Source organism: Castanea sativa, chromosome 1, assembly GCF_040712315.1.
Source record: "Castanea sativa cultivar Marrone di Chiusa Pesio chromosome 1, ASM4071231v1".
NCBI lineage: Eukaryota > Viridiplantae > Streptophyta > Magnoliopsida > Fagales > Fagaceae > Castanea > Castanea sativa.
The window spans coordinates 4,325,214-4,342,129 of record NC_134013.1 but is presented as its reverse complement, the minus strand read 5'-3'; the positions used below and the strand labels follow the sequence as shown (position 1 = coordinate 4,342,129).

Below are 16,916 nucleotides of genomic sequence, written 5' to 3'. Positions count from 1 at the left end.
TTATGATTTATGATTCGTCAATTTATAAGGTTTATATAATAAAATTATTTGCATGCTACACAATTCTTAGTGAGTTGTTGAGTCCAAATTTGTTATAGTTTGCTATGGTGTAGTAGTAAGTGGTCTTTATTTTCTAGCTTGTGTGAGTTAAAATGTTTGTACTATATTCTTACATTTGTTGTTGTTCAAGTTGGACAAAAGGACAACAAAACTGAATAAAATTTATAATTTTATATTATTCTTTAAAAAAAAAAAAAAAAACTTTAAGAGTGTAGGTGGTAATCTAACGCGTTTGTAATAAGTTTCATTATCTTTAATGCAAGACATTATTTATCACTCAAGAGAAAAGAAGAAAAGTTGACAAAAGGAAAATGAACTTTACTTTGTGCTTGCCATATATAATGCAGGACATAGTTTATTGCATCAAAATTATATATCATAGAAGTTCTTTTTTTTTTTTATTTGTTCCTATTCTAGTGTTCTCAAACATTTCTGATTTATAATAAAATTATTTGCATGCTACACAATTCTTGGTGAGTTGTTGAGTCCAAATTTGTTATAGTTTGCTATGGTGTAGTAGTAAGTGGTCTTCATTTTCTAGCTTGTGTGAGTTAAAATGTTTGTACTATATTCTTACATTTGTTGTTGTTCAAGTTGTCCAAAAGGACAACAAAACTGAATAAAATGTATAATTTTATATTATTCTTTAAAAAAAAAAAATTTTTAAGAGTGTAGGTGGTAATCTAACGCGTTTGTAATAAGTTTCATTATCTTTAATGCAAGACATTATTTATCACTCAAGAGAAAAGAAGAAAAGTTGACAAAAGGAAAATGAACTTTACTTTGTGCTTGCCATATATAATGCAGGACATAATTTATTGCATCAAAATTATATATTATAGAAGTTCTTTTTTTTTTCTTGTTCCTATTCTAGTGTTCTCAAACATTTTTTATTTATCTTCGCTTCAAGTTAAGTTAAAAGCAAAGTTGGGGAGTTGTTTCTCCTGCATCATTGATCAGATAATAAATAAAGTCTAATTACTACAAAATATGGCATGCATGTTAAGGTACAAAGACAACATATAATTTAATGGTTTGATTTTAAAAATTTTAATATTGATACATTATTTATTTATATTTATAATTGTTACAACATGTATGAGAAGGAAAATTTGAATTCTAACTCTCCTCATACAGAAAATGATATTTTTATTTGAAATCAATTTATTTCATGAATATTTAAAAGTGTACAAATTACTAATTGGTACTGTAGGGATAAAGGGCCCAGAAAGTGATATTGGATTGTGGGCCATATCCATGGACATTAAGTCGTCCGAGGATAGGTGGGCATCAATGAGGATGTACAAATTAGTAAGTTATGAAAAAAGTCTGGTTGTAAAGTGTTGGGAGTGTAGTCCGAGGAGAAATATCTCCTTGGCCCATCCGAGTAAAGGTCAAAGGTCCGACCTTTAATCAAGAACAACACACTAGACGATCACACTGATAAGGATAAGCATCAAAAGGTAATAAGACAAAGGAAAGTTTGGAAATATCTAAGAAAAAACTACTACCATCGCATCGAATGCTCTGCAGCTAACTCTCTGGTCGCATTAATATGGAGGTGATACCTGAGTAGGGCCATGCAGCCTTACAACTACCCACAGAGACTTCAGAAAGGGTTGGTGGGAGATGGATCAACACTAACAAATTAATCTACACGTGAAAGGTTGAGATGAAGTAAAAGAGGGGAATAAAGAGGGAAACCCCCATTACAAGGGGGGACCGGAGAATCTAAAGAGAAAAAAATCAATGTACACTCAAGAATTGTAATAATGTTTAAGTCTGAAAGGAATATATAAGAACTATCATCCTCGGACTTTGCCAAGGAGGATTTTCTTTGCATTAAACTGTTTATTTATTCTTTCAAGTATCATCTAACCTACTGTTATTACTATCCAACACTTTGAGTTCAGTTCCTAACCCACTCTCTAATGTTCATTGTTTTGGGCTCTTTGGGCCTTAGTCCTTTTCATCTTTGTGTTAATCCAAGCTAAGCGTACCCTTACAATTGGCGCCGTCTGTGGAAAATTGAACATCCTTGTGTTCATCACATAACCATGGTAGATTCATGGCCAAACCGTGAAGAGTTTGTGGGGTCGCAACGTCAAGATCGTTTCCTTAATCTTGAGCAGAGGAGAGACCGTGAAGTTAGTGTACACACCACTCATACAAGTAGAAGTTATTCTAGAAATAGGAGTCATGTGTCCCAAGAGGAGAGCACCAAGAACATGCAGTTGGAAATTGACCACTTACGGAGGAAACTAAGTCGTAAGCAACGGAGAGGGACTCCTTTGAGCTTAGAACCTTCCTCTGGTGATGATAATGATGCTAGCTATAGAAGCAGATCAAGGACTCCCCCTAATGAGTCTTTTTCTTATGATGAGGGGCGCCATTATAGGCAAAGAAGTAGAAGTCCATCTCATGGAGGCTTGGGTAATGACGCTATGAGCTATGCCTTGCGCCAGATTTCTAAGTCACCATTTACACAAAGGATTGAGGGAGGGAAACTTTCTTGGCGGTTTACTCAGCCAACATTTACCATGTATAATGGTAAGATAGACCATATAGAGCACGTCAGCCACTTCAATCAAAAAATAGCTGCTCACTCCAAGAATGAAGCGTTAATGTGCAAAGTATTCCCATCCAGCCTAGGACCGGTGGCGATGAGATGGTTTGATAGTCTAAAGGAAAGTTCAATCAACTCCTTTCAGGAGCTTACCATGGCCTTTGGGGCTCGTTTTGTTACTTGTAGCAGGGTCCCTCGTCCTTCGGTTTCTTTGCTGTCTATGGCCATGCAAGAAGGGGAGACCTTAAAAATGTACTCAGATAGGTACTGGGAAATGTTCAATGAGATAGATATAAATATTGATGATGTGGCAATAAGAACTTTCAAGGTTGGTCTGCCTGCCGAGCATGATTTAAGGAAGTCTTTGACTAGGAGGTCGGCTAGGAGTATACGCCAGCTTATGGATCGTATTGATGAGTATAAGCGAGTCAAGGAGGACCAACAGCAAGGAAAGGGTAAGGCCAAGATAGTTCCCTAGGGCCGAGGAGGTTTTAGGTCTGAGAGGTATAACAACAATTGACCCAAGAGGGATTTTACTGGGCATACAGGATCTACCACTACCCAGGTAGTTAGCATTATGTCCAGGAAGCCTGTGCATCAAATTTTGAAGAAAATAAAGAATGAGTCATACTTTAAGTGGCCAAATAAGATGGGAGGAGACTCCACCGAGTGCAACCAAAATCTTTATTGTCAATACCACCAAGACTGAGGACACACTACAGAAGAGTGTAGGACCTTACGAGATTATTTGGAGCAATTGATTAGAGTTGGGAAGTTAAAATAGTTTTTGCATCAACCCAATGGGCAAGGAGGCCAGGCAGGGTCAGGACCTCAAAGGGATGCTTCTTCAAGACCGCCTTTAGAGACAATTAGTGTTATTCTTACTGCACCAGGCAAAACTGGTTCCCTCCCATCCAGGGTGATGTCTGTAGCCTGGTCGTTTACTAAAGACCTAACCTTTGATCCCAAAAGAAGTAGATTGGAAACCTGACCGGCTTTGAGCTTCTCGAGAGAGGATAAAGTGGGAACCTTGCAATTACACAATGATACCCTAGTTGTTACCCTTAGGATTGAAGGGTATGATGTGAAGAGAGTTTTGATAGATCAAGGTAGCGGTGCATAGATCAAGTACCATAATCTGTATAAGGGCCTGAAACTGAAACCTGAGGACTTGACTTGCTATGATTCCCCTTTAGTAAGGTTTGATGGGAAAACAGTTATCCTGAAGGGCCAAATTAAGTTACCTATTCAGGCAGGAGAAAAGTTGTGGAGGTGGATTTCATTGTGGTAGATGCCTATTTCCCCTACATTGTTATTACCTGGCTTCATGCCATGGGGATTGTTTCTTCCACCTTACACTTGAAGGTGAAGTATCCATCAAAGGACCAAGTCGAGGAACTGATCGAGAGTCAGTCTATGGCTAGGCAGTGTTTAGTAGATGCAATTAGGCATCAGACTGGAGGAGAGTCCTCGGCCCTTGTAGAGAAGAGTTTGTAGCAATCAAAGAAAGTAGTTTTGTCCTTGAAAACAACCGTAGAAGGGGCAAAGTGTGAAGAGTTAAAGAAAATTGTCATTGATGATGACAAAGAGAAGTTTTTCCAGGTGGGAATTCAGTTAACCCTCGGGAGAAGGAAGAGCTGATTGTGTTTCTCAAGAAGAATGTTGACGTATTTGCATGGAGCACTTATGAGGCTCCTAGGGTGGACCTAAGTTTTATTTGTCACATTAAAATGTTAATCCATTGTCACACTGAAGAAGCAACCACCTCAGCCCTCTTCTAAAGAGCATTCTGATGCTGTTAGGAGGAGGTGACCAAGCTTAAACAAGCAAGAGAAATAGAAGAAGTGTTATATCCTAAATGACTAGTTAATACCGTAGTGATAAAGAAGAAGAATGGAAAGTGGTGAGTGTGTGTGGACTTCACTGATTTAAACAAAGCCTGCCCAAAGGACCCTTTCCCAATGCCTCGGATCGACCAGTTGGTGGATGCCACAGTTAGACATCTTTGGATGAGCTTTTTGGATGCCTTTCAAGGATTCCATCAAATACCTTTGACTCTAGATGATCAAGAGAATACTACTTTTATTACACCCACTGGGAATTACTATTACAAAATGATGCCCTTTGGACTAAAGAACACAAGATCAACTTATCAAAGGATGATGACCAGGATGTATGAGTCTCAACTTGGCAAAAACATTGAAGTCTACATAGATGATATGGTGGTGAAGAGCAAGGTAGAGTCCGAGCATGTGAATGACCTCGGGAATATTTTTGAAATACTAAGAAAGCATAATCTATGCTTAATGCTTCTAAGTATTCTTTTGGTGTTGGTTCGGGCAAATTTCTTAGTTATATGCTCACTCATCGTAGAATTGAAGTCAACCCTGATCAGATTAAGATAATTAACAATTTGCAACCTCCTCGAAATCCCAAAGAGATTTAGAAGTTGACAGGAATGACTATCGTCCTAAACCGATTCATCTCTCGGTCAGTAGACAGGTGCAAGCCTTTCTTCCCGTTATTGCACAAGTGGGAAGGATTTGAGTGGACTGAAGAATGTGCTTCGACCTTTCAACAGTTAAAGGAATATCTTTCTCGGCCACCCTTTATATCTAGGCCTGAAGAAGATGAGGTTCTTTTTGCCTATATTGATGTGACCTCTCATACGATGAGCTTAGTACTGAGAAGGGTGAACAATGAAGTACAACAACCAATTTATTACATAAACAAGTGTACGAACCGTACCGAAGTATAATTTGACAAGAATAAGGTTGAACCCACAGGGACTTGAATGAACGTAGGAAAATTAATTCAATCTTAACCAAATTAATCCTAATATAGTTTAATAAAAATTGGTTGTTTTGAAATTAAATAAACTAAGCAAAAGATATAAAGTAATAAAAAGATGTAAACAATCAAAGGAAATGAATTATGGTTTTAGAATCTGATGAAGTAAAAGTTCGTCAGTCGTTATGAGTTCGTCCAGATAGGGCCGGTCACACTCCTGCGTCACGACAGAAGCAAAAGCTCATTCAAATGGTCACCGGTGTGGTGCCTGCCATAACGTCTCCGATACCAAAGTTAGTGCGGAAGAAGGTTTATAACAATAAAAATAAAATAACTCAATATATCTTGTGACTATGTATATACCTCGTATTGGCGTTGTGAGGGCTTTATATATCCCTCTGGATTATAGCCATTGTGGATGGTATTGTGGTGTTAATGTCTTTCTTGATAACGTCTTTAACTGAGTAATGGGATTCAATACGTTTCCAACGGCTTGTCCAACTGGTTTCGTAATCGTCCAGGACATTATTGGCAGCATTGAATGGTCTTAACATCTTCGTCAGTGATGTGGATACTTGGTCAGGTTCGTCTGTGGAGGCGATCTCGTCTGTGTTTGACTTCGTCAGTCCCATCAAAATTCGCCTTATTAATTCATATCAGCATATATTTATGATCATTGATTTTTCCCAACCACTACATAATAATCTAGAAATCAATCTTGCTATCATTGAAAATATCATCTTTAAAACTTATGTTTAAAAATCTAAAGTATGTTCTTCTTCGCTTCTTAAGTATAAAATCAAATCATCAATTGTATCCGTAGCCAAACAAATCACAAGAGATATCTAATTTTAAAATCAAGAAATAATAAACCAAGCATTCAATTAATTAAGACAAATCCTAAATCATGAGAAAAACATGATTGAACTCATATCTAAAATCTTATCTTAGTCAATTGATATGAAGCAAGAACAATTTAAATCATTAAAAAACAACTATTGTGGGAAAAATCAAATCACATAAATATTACTAATAATCCTTAACAAAGTTTCATCCTCAACCCTAATTATAAATTTAGTTACTCATGGTAATTGAAAGAAAACACAAAAATAAAATCCTAAACATTAAACTAGACAAATAAAATAAAACTAACTGTCATGGAAGAAAATCAAAGAAATAGCCGTACTCTCTATGTTTAGCCCCCAGCTCTAGCACTCACCTCCCTGAATTTTGGCCTAAAAAACGTTTAACTAGGTCAAGGAATCCTATTACAAGTTGAATTCTCGTTTGGAGAAAATCCTAGATTTTTAAGCTTCGCTTAATCGACGATTTTGACCCATTTAATGTCAGAATTCAGACTTTTGGTAAACTACAAAGTTGTAGCCCTTTAAGTTAAATTTCCAGCCCAACTTGAATATCATCTCGATTGGATGTTTGTACCAAAAGTTGTGCCAAAAATACTAACTAATGTGCAGGCAGGAATCGTAATCCGAATTGGACTTGGATTTGATGCAAATTTCTTTTGATTCCTTACTCCAATTGGACTTAAATTTAATTGGGTTGACCTTCTTTAACTTTATCATGGCCCTTGTAAATGTAAAGTCCATTAGCATTCTTCTTTGCACAAATCCACTTATTTAATGTCATTCTCCTACAAAAGAAAAATTCATGCAATAAAATCCAATTAAGCACAAAATTAATTATTTAGCATTATTCCAAAATCAAATATAAAATGCATGAATTAACTCAAAATAAGTATGATAATACTTTCTAACAATGATATAACTATGCAAAATTAAGCTATTATCAATGTACATCACAAGCCATTGCAAGAGGTGGAGATTCGTTACCTGCCACTAGAGAAGACTATTTTGGCAATGGTACATGTTATACGGAAACTTCCTCATTACTTCCAAGCTCATACCGTCGTGATTTTAACTCAACTTCCTATTTAATCATTACCCTGGAAAGTTGATTACACAGGAAGGCTTGCCAAGTGGGAAACCATTTTGGGGGCCTTTGATATCAAGTATATGCCTCGGACCTCTATTAAAGGCCAGGTTCTTGTAGATTTGGTGGCAGAGTTTCCCATGGAAATGGAGGACGAGAAGCAGAACTTGGGAGGAAAACCAATCGAGTCAATCTCTCTACAAGGACCCTTACCTTAGAAATTATACGTTGATGGTGCGGCTAACCAAAGAGGATCTGGGGTGGGGCTAGTTGTGGTGTGCCCCAAAAAGATTTCTATTAAGAAATCTTTAAGGTTAAGCTTCTCGGCCACCAACAATGAAATCGAGTATGAAGCTTTGTTGGTAGAGATGGCTATGATACAAAATATGGGTGAAAAGGAAGTAGATGTATCCTCGAATTCGAAGTCGGTGGTAGGTCAGGTAAAGGGAGAGTTGGAAGTTAGAGATTTGAGGATGTATGAGTATTTAAGCCAAGCTAGGCATTTGTAATCAGGTTTTGAATCTTTCACTTTACAACAAATCCCAAGGAGTAGAAATACGCATGCTGATTCTCTTGCCACTTTGGCAACTTCCTCAGCATAAGGTTTACCTTGAGTTATCTTGGTCGAAAATTTATGTAAGTCTATTGAGGCAAAGAAGGAGAAGATCCAAACTCACCAAATTAGAGTAGGGCCTAGTTGGATGGATTCTATAATTCCGCTTTCAAGGAGAACACTTTGCCCGAAGATAAGGGAGAGGCAAACAAAGTGCAAAGGAAGACTCCTCATTTTTGGTTGTCTGAAGATCACAAGTTGTACAAATGCTCTTTTTCTAGGGCATACTTGTTACTTGATTTGTGATTCCACACACTCTCATCTGGGATAATGGCCTTTAGTTTGATAGTAAAATTTTCATAAAGTACTGCTGTGATTTGGGCATTAGGATTAAATATTCAACTCTGGCCTATCCACAGGGGAATGGACAAGCCGAGGCTATTAATAAGGTTATTGTGAATGGGCTTAAGAAGAGGTTGGAGGATGCACAGGGTAAATGAGTGGAAGAGTTACCACATGTTCTTTGGACATATCGGACTACCCCTCGTCGGTCAACGGGGGAAACACCCTTTTCAATGACTTATGGGTCTGAGGTTGTGATCCCTCTAGAGATTGGGTTTCCAACACTAAGGACAAGCTTGTTCACTCCAGACAACAACGATAACCTATTAGAAAAGAGCCTGAATCTAATTGAGAAGCAAAGAGAAACTGCCATGGTTCAGTTGGTGTCTTATCAACAGAAGGTCAAGCAAGGATATGATACGAGAGTGAGGGAAAGGCCTTTGGCCCCAGGAGACTCGGTATTAAAAAAATTTGTGAGCACCTCAAAGAATCCTTCTTGGGGGAAGTTAGGACCCAATTGGGAGGGATCATATCGCATCACTTCAATAGCTGGTATAAGAGCTTACTTTCTAAAATATTTAGATGAAAATGTTGTAACACGCCTTTGGAATGTAAATAATCTGCAATGGTATTACTATTAATGAATGGCATCTTTGCCACATTTTTGTTTAAAATATTGTATGTTGTGTTTTCTATCTCTTTAAGTATTAAATAGAACTTTGGTCATGCTTGGCTACTCGGACCATATACCTTGGGTAAATGAATACTCCTCAATATTTATCTAAGTGTTAAACAGAATCTTGGTCATACTTGGCTCCTCGGACCACATACCTTAGGTAAATTAATATTCCTCAATATTTATCTAAGTGTTAAATAGAACTTTGGTCATGCTTGGCTCCTTGGACCACATACCTTGGGTAAATTAATACTCCTCAATATTTATCTAAGTATTAAACAGAACCTTGGTCATGTCTAGCTCCTCGGACCACATACCTTGGGTAAATTAATACTCATCAATATTTATCTAAGTGTTAAACAGAATTTTAGTCATGCTTGGCCCCTCGGACCACATACTTTGGGTAAATTAATATTATTCATTATTTGTTTAAGTGTTAAACAAAACCATGGCAATGTCTGGTTCCTCGGACCACATGCCTTGGGTAAATTAACATTTCTTTGATTATGTGAATACTAAATAAAACCTCGGCCATGTCAGGTTCTTTAGATCACATGCTTTGGGTAAATTAGTAACCAACCTAGCTATAGTGGGTAACCAAGACTCTCATTGCAGTAACTTAATTGAAAGGGCACCCTTGAGCGTCACTTAAAGCATTTGCAAGTATATCCATGATATATTTGGGAGTAAATTGATATCTACAACTACTTAGATCTACTATTAAATGGAAGGCTATATGGAGCCCTGAATGGATAGATGTTTTACCATTATTTGAAGTTAGAAAGAGAATCCAACAGTATACATGGTCTTTTGAGTTACTTGTTTCAGATACTTAAGGTATGTCTTAAAGTTAAATTACACTTTGATGAACATTATGCGCTGAGAAAGATTAGCTCAATGTATTGTCATTTGCATGAAATGTAACAGCCAGACAACCACTTGCGTAAGTAACTATTAAAGTTAAGAATGTAAATATCTTTCGAAGTGGATTATGCTTATGTTAGTTTAGTATTGAATGGAAGAGACATCATATTAATCTTTGCACAATCACAGTGAAATATAAAAGAACTTAACATTTTTCATTAAAGTTAAGCCTTGAGAAAGGCAAGGCAAATACATTTTAAGGAAGATAAATAACAAACTAAATAGAAAGAAAAGTACATTCTAAAAAAAAACCCTATTCTAAGAGCTATTTAATCTTGAGAACGAGCTTGTCTTTTGTTGGGGCCTTGGTGGATTGGGCAGGTGCTGTTGCTAAAGATCCTGGACCTTTACCCTTGGAATCCTCCTTAGCAGGAATGGGGAGAGTTGCTAGAACTAGCTCTCGGCTTTGGGAGACCACCTTCTCCTCGGAGAAATCCTTGGGTGTAGCTGGAGGTTTTGTGGTTTCAGGGGCTACCTTTTCAGGTTTTTCTTTCTCTTTCTTAGCTACACCAGCTTGCCCTGCCCTTTTAGAGGACTGTTGGGAGAGGGAAGGTCCTTGGTAGGTATCTCCTGGATAAGGCTTGGATCTTTAAGGGCAGCGTTAGCTTGGGAGATCAAGGGACCTGGTGCTCGAATGGCTGGAGGGTAATAAGCATTCTTTGTTATCCTGAGGGCGGATGAGGCCTCCACTCCAACTTGGTTAAGGGCCTCGTTCCATACTTGGAGGCAGTAGGTTCTACAGACCCCAAGAACCTCAGCCCTGAGAGCATCCTCGGTCTCGACCACCCTGATATCGTACCCTTCCTGCTCTGCCTTATATGCAGCTTTCTCTGCCTCCTCCAGCTTCTTCTTTAAGACCCTTATGTGCTCCTTGGCCACAGCTAGCTTATCCTTGGCTTGACGGAGTTGTTTGCGCTGCCTCTCGACCCCTTGTAGAGCAATTTCAACACTCTTCTTCTCCCTGTCAGCCTCTATTAGCTTTGTGTTAAGGTTTTGGATCCTCTTCTCGGCTAGGGTGAAGGCCTCCACAGCTACTATGTGCCTTGCCTCTTCATCCTTCATCTGCCTATGGGAATTGGTCACCAATTCCTCAGCCATGTGCGCAGATTGAACAACCTATAAATAAATAAAAAAAACACACACACACACAAACGACAATAACAATGATGTAGTAAGAGAAAGTAGTAGGAATACTAAGTAAAAGAAAAGAGAAAGAAGAAACTTACAAGTGCAAGGTCTCTCTTCAAGTTTAGAAATACTTCGTGTTTTCTCATAGCCCTTAGGTCAGCCATGTCGCCAAGCAACAGTAGGGCTTGTTCCATGGCATCCGCCACATACCCAGCCTTTCCCTACTTGAAATCCCTTATAAAGGCATCCGAGGGGAGAGGAGATCCATTCAACACCAGAAGGTGATTCTCGGCTTGAACTTTGGTGCGTTGTCCATGTTCTCTCTCCACAATTGACCCTTCCCTGGAGGACCTCGTCTGGGTTGTCCTAGCTACTTTGGTTCCTCTCTAGGGCTCAATTTCTTTGGAGGGGGTTCCTCTGCCCTCTTCCATTGTGTATTTTCCTTTTTAATCCCTTTTCCTCTTCTTGTCGGCAAGGTTAAGCTGAGGAGCTTGAGAGGGGGGAAAGGTGTGGGGTTTAGGTTGGATAACCATCTCCTGTGTAGTGCCCCCTACAGTGGACTCTATGAGTTGATAGAGGCTTGTCTTAGGTTGGCGTTGGAGTACCATTGCGTAAGGAACACTTAGGGTTTCTTGGATGTTGCTCACTTGGGCTGGAGGGAGGTTGCTGAATTCACCAACTGAGGCTTCTGGAGATTGAGGCTAGTTGAAAACCTCAAAGTCGTCCTTGGAGTCTGAGACTTCAACTATCTTTACTTCCTCGAGAGCTGGTCGAGAAGGAGTTGTTTCTTCCTTGGCGGTACATTGGGAGGGCAATTCCACTTGAAATACCCCTTTTGGAGCAGAGTTAAGAATGAAGCCTGGTACTACGATGTTGATTTGATGTAAGCAGGGGTCTTTTGCCTTTATCACGTACTTGGGTGCTTGGAAGCTAGTCGAGATGGGGTTGTAGCCTAGGATGAGTTGGGTTGCTCTTAGCTGTCCATTAGTGTGGACAAATATCTTGGATTGAAGTATTTTTGTCAGGTCAGGCTCGTTGACAAGGTTTAGGTTTGGAATTGCAGAGTACTTATCTGCAAATTTGTCAAAAACAAAAACATAGTTAGCAAACATTAGAAGCAAAATAAGAATAAATTTATAAGCAAAAATAGAAGAGGTGAGTGTAGAAAATGTTAGTAAGAAAGGGGATATAGTTAAGGTAATAACCCTAGATCTAAACTCCCCACCTAGCGTCCCATCTCGTGTTGAGCAATGAAGTCCATCATGCCACTCTCCTAAAACGATTAAGAAATCTTTGTTCACGTCGTGGTGGGTAAGATTTACATTCATCCTCTCATTGAGGGCATCTACACTACCTAGAATCCTAAACATGTTAGGGGCACACTGGGTGGGGCGAAGCCTATGGGCAATAAGGTAATCCCTAGTCACTCTACCAATGGAAATTCTCATCCCCCCCTCTATAAAGGCAATCATAGGGATTACCACTTCTCCCTCTTGCCTTAATGTATGTCAATCCCCCCGGTAGCAATACCTAATGGAAACCCCAGGAGGAATATGATACTGAGCTTTGAAGCTCTCTATTCTCTTAGGGGTGTCTACTAGATGAGCAAATCTACCCATTTGAGGAATAGTTGAAGGCATTGGGAAGGCGAGGTAAAATTAGAAAGGTCGAGGAGAAGAAGGCTTTAAATTTAAAGAAGGAGAGTCTGAGGGTAACTTATGGAGTAAAAGGAGAGCTCCTCGAACTAGTTTTTAAAAGTTGAAGACGCAAAAAGTAAAGCAACTGAGAATTTTAAGCAATTTATATGTGGATGGGAAAGATGAGTAGGACAGTTCCTGCCCAAATTCCCATAAAAATTTCCCACTGTAGGATTGCCATCACACCGTGGAACGTAGGGAATAGGGCGCCATAAGAAATAGATGTAGATGCGTCTCGGATGCCGAAGCGTTAGGAGCATGTTGTTGGGCAGTTTGATAGACACCTGCACAGAACAAGATGACGTGAGGGTAGAACAGGATAATTACTTAAATATTAAAATCTCCCTTTTTCCCGAGGAGTAAAAGAGTGAAATTTCGAGGGGCTATTGTAAGGATAAAGGGTGCAGAGAGGGATATTAGGTCGTAGGCCGTGTTCGAGGACATTAAGTCGTCCGAGGATAGGTGGGCATCAACGAGGATGTACAAATTAGTAAGCTATGAAAGAAATCTGGTCGTAAAGGGTTGGGAGTGCAGTTCAAGGAGTAATATCTCCTCAGCTCTGCTGAGTAGAGGTCAAAGGTCCGACCTTTCATCAAGAACAACATACTAGATGATCACACTGGTAAAGATAAGCATCAGAAGGAAATAAGACAAAGGAAAGTTAGGAAATATTTAAAAGAAAGCTGCTACCACCGCATTGAATACTTTGCAGCTAACTCTATGACAACATTAATGTGAAAGTGATACTTGAGCAGGGTCATGCAGCCTTACAGCTACCCACAGAGACTTCACGAAGGTGCTAGTGGGAGATGGATTAACACCAGTAAATTGATCTACACATGGAATGCTGAGATGAAGTAAAAGAGGGAAACATATAGAGGGAAAACCCCATTACAGGGGGGGAACGGAGAATCTAAAGAGAAAAAAGAATCATTGTACACTCAAGAATTGTAATAGTGTTTAAATCTGAAAGAAGTATATAAAAACTACCATCTTCGGACTTTGCTAAGGAGAATTTTCTTTGCATTAAACTGTTTATTTATTCTTTCAAGTAACATCTAACCTACTGTTATTACTGTCCAACACTTTGAAGTTCAGTTTCTACCCCATTCTCTACAAGTTCATTATTTTGGGCTCTTTGAGCCTTAGTCCTTTTCATCTTTGGATTGATCCAAGTCAAGCATGCCCTTACAAGTACATAATTAGATTTAGAATATATATTTTTAGCCTTGAATTGAATAAAATGGAAAAAAATAAAAATGCATCCTAACCCGTTAGAGCAATTTGCCTAATTAAGAAAGAGTAATGTTTTAGTCTCAAACAATTTTATAATATTTTTACAAGTTATTATAACAAACTCTTATTAAACCTACTATTAGTATCACTTCTTTATTTATCTATAATTATTCACTGAATTAACCGTTTGGAAAAAAAAAAAAAGTGGCAGTAAGAGAAAAAAAAAACTATTAATTTGGAATGTACGACGTGGACAGCCACGTAAGAAGGAGAGAGGTACAAATAAGTTGACCATGCAGATTGAGATCACGTGTTAGTTAACGAAAAACGACGTCATTGCCGAGCCCCAATCGTTAAAGCACCCCGAAATGTCAGACTTTCACGTGTATTTCTCATGTATTCCCTTTTGGGATTGGTCTCCTGCACCCTTCCCTTATTGAATGCGAATACAGATACACTCCCCCAATAATGCATCAAATTTTTATTGCCCTTCATTTCAACTACTCAGACTTCTAGACGTGTAATCTTTACACAGAGCTGTAACCAACACGTGTAATTCCCTCTTCTTCAATTAGTTCTTTTTAAAGTTTAAGAACACAATTTTGACCGCAATTTTGACATATTTATACGATTGTAAATAGTGAGTAGCAGAAAAAAAATAGAAGCAATGACTCTCCAAATGATAGATATATTATTAAGTTGTGACTAATTGTATGGTTCGGAACAATGTTTTACATCTTTTAGTACATATGGGGGACTAGAACAGCAAGTTTCTAGGTTTGAATGATACATGTGTCAATAACCGAAACCAAAGGCATGGAATTTCCATGTACAAAGTACTATCTAGTCCCAACACACTGGTTCCCCAACATTGCCATTTCTAGACTCCCTAGCTAGATTTTTCTCCGTTGGCATAAATGAATAGTCTGCGGCATAGTCTATCAACTCACCAACATTATCATTTTCAGGATTACAACAATAAAAATATCAGAATTAGATAATATTCTTAGGGATAACACAATCAGTTGGGAGGTCACATCTTATAAAATAGAGATTATTATGTTAAGTCTTCTTCTTCTTCTTCTTCTTCTTCTTTTTTTTTTTTCTTGAAACTAAACTCACACATCATACCAATAGCTTTTAGGTCAAATAAAGTTTTGAATCTTATCGTCTCTTTCCAACTTAAAATGTATAGAATAGAAAACGCACTCATTCTATTATAAAATAATAAATAGAAATAAAAAGTTAGAAGAATTCTTTGTTAATGTTCAATTTTAAAACGAATTTTTCTATAAAAGGAATGGATTGGATACCTTTAAAGATATGAAAGAGGAAAGAAAGATTCTCTGGCAAATTTGGAAAATGGGCTGTCTCTTCAGCGAGTTTTATTGTTATATAACATGGAATACAAGTCAAAAGATAAAAAGAGAATATATCAACCTTGCATTGCCTGGCCCCGCTCAACAACCGTACAAATTATCATCAATAATTAGACAAAATCCATATTCTGAAGCTAAAAATCATCTTCTTCAGCTAATTAAGCATCTTCATAAGGCTGAACATTTTGAGCATGAGGAGCTTGGTAACCTTTTGCCATAGGAAGATAACTACTACTACTCCCACTAGACATAGCCACAGGGAACCCTATCTCAGTTGGCCTATTAGCCGCAGCTCTTTCCAAGGATTGCACTTGTGACTTCAAGAATTTCACATAGTGAATTGCTTCATCTAACATAGAGGCAGTGTCCATTTTAGTACCTCCTGGGACAAGTCTTTGCAAAATCCTTATCTTCTCGCTTATCCTTTCTCTTCTATGGCGTGCAGCTACACTTTGAGGATCCTTTGAAATCTTCACGTTTCTTCTCTTTGGTGGCTTCACTGATTCAGGGTCTATGTGTATTGGTTGCATAGCCGCTATCCGAAATATCATTTCTCTCATTGCTGCCATTGAATTCCTCTTCTGTGTTGCTGTAGAAACTGCCCTTGCACCTGATAAGAATGATGGAGTTGAAGCTTGTTGAATTGGGTTGGTGCTAGTGGATGGTATGTTTAGAAATAAGGGTGAAGGTGGTGAAGCTATTTGTGGGTTATTCATGTAATGTGACATAGTGCTAATATTGTTGTTATTGCTAGTACTACTAGGACCAGAAAACTCCTGGGGTTGCAACTCATTGACATCATTGTATGCACCACAAAACTCAGGAAGTTTGTCCATTTCCAACATCATCATCATCTCCATTTGGTCCTCTGATGACTTTAACTGCTCCATATGATCCATGGCTTATAGAACTCTCTATAGAAAAAAGATTCCTAAAAGGAAGAGAAATTTGAGAGAGAAGTATTTAAAGGTTGAGAACTGAGAATTAAGCAGATAGACAGAGGGATGGGGAAGATAAAAGAGAAGAATGGAAGACTTGGAGTTTTATCAGAATGTGCAGTGAAGGAAAAGAAGTGTAATTAAGGGTAAGAAAGAAAGAAATTGAAGGGAAACGAATAAAATAGTGATATCAGGAACAGACCCTTATCAATCTAGTGGCAAAGACTATATATTTATATATAACAAGTGGTTGAATATTATATAGTATAAAAAATGCTTCACTATTTTTTGCCTTATTGCTACTGCAAAGTTGTTTGTTTGTTTTTGTTTTTTGTTTTTATTTTTTCCACAGAGTTGTTGAGCTCACTTTTTCTTTTCATCCATGATTTTTTCTTTTATCCTTCTTTTTTAGGTGGCAACCTCCTTTTTATGGTTTGAGATTAAAAGTCCAAAACGGGTGCATGATTGTATCTACCTCGAAGAGCATCATAAAACATGCTCACTGACTTCAGTTGATCTGTATCATTAAACTCGTGGGCCAAAGTCTTCAAGATATGAGAAAAATAATAGTTAGATCTGACCAAGACCAAGACCATATAGAAATTTAATTACATTCCTAATTAAATATTCTTATTCCAGATTAAGAGATTTCAAATTCAACTTTTTTTAAAAAAAAT

General features: G+C 38.0%; 1 protein-coding gene across 1 annotated transcript; it reads right to left on the bottom strand.

Moving 5' to 3' along the window:
• Nucleotides 1–15,292: 15,292 nt before the first annotated feature.
• On the bottom strand, nt 15,293–16,423 carry LOC142622641 (transcription factor HEC1-like). Its single transcript, XM_075796158.1, has one exon. The coding sequence runs from the start codon at nt 16,198–16,200 to the stop codon at nt 15,460–15,462; it is 741 nt and encodes a 246-aa protein (XP_075652273.1). The 5' UTR covers nt 16,201–16,423; the 3' UTR covers nt 15,293–15,459.
• Nucleotides 16,424–16,916: the final 493 nt, after the last annotated feature.

Bases quoted from the DNA above. Each gene is read 5' to 3' on its own strand.
- LOC142622641 (XM_075796158.1), bottom strand. From the start codon at position 16,200: ATGGATCATATGGAGCAGTTAAAGTCATCAGAGGACCAAATGGAGATG.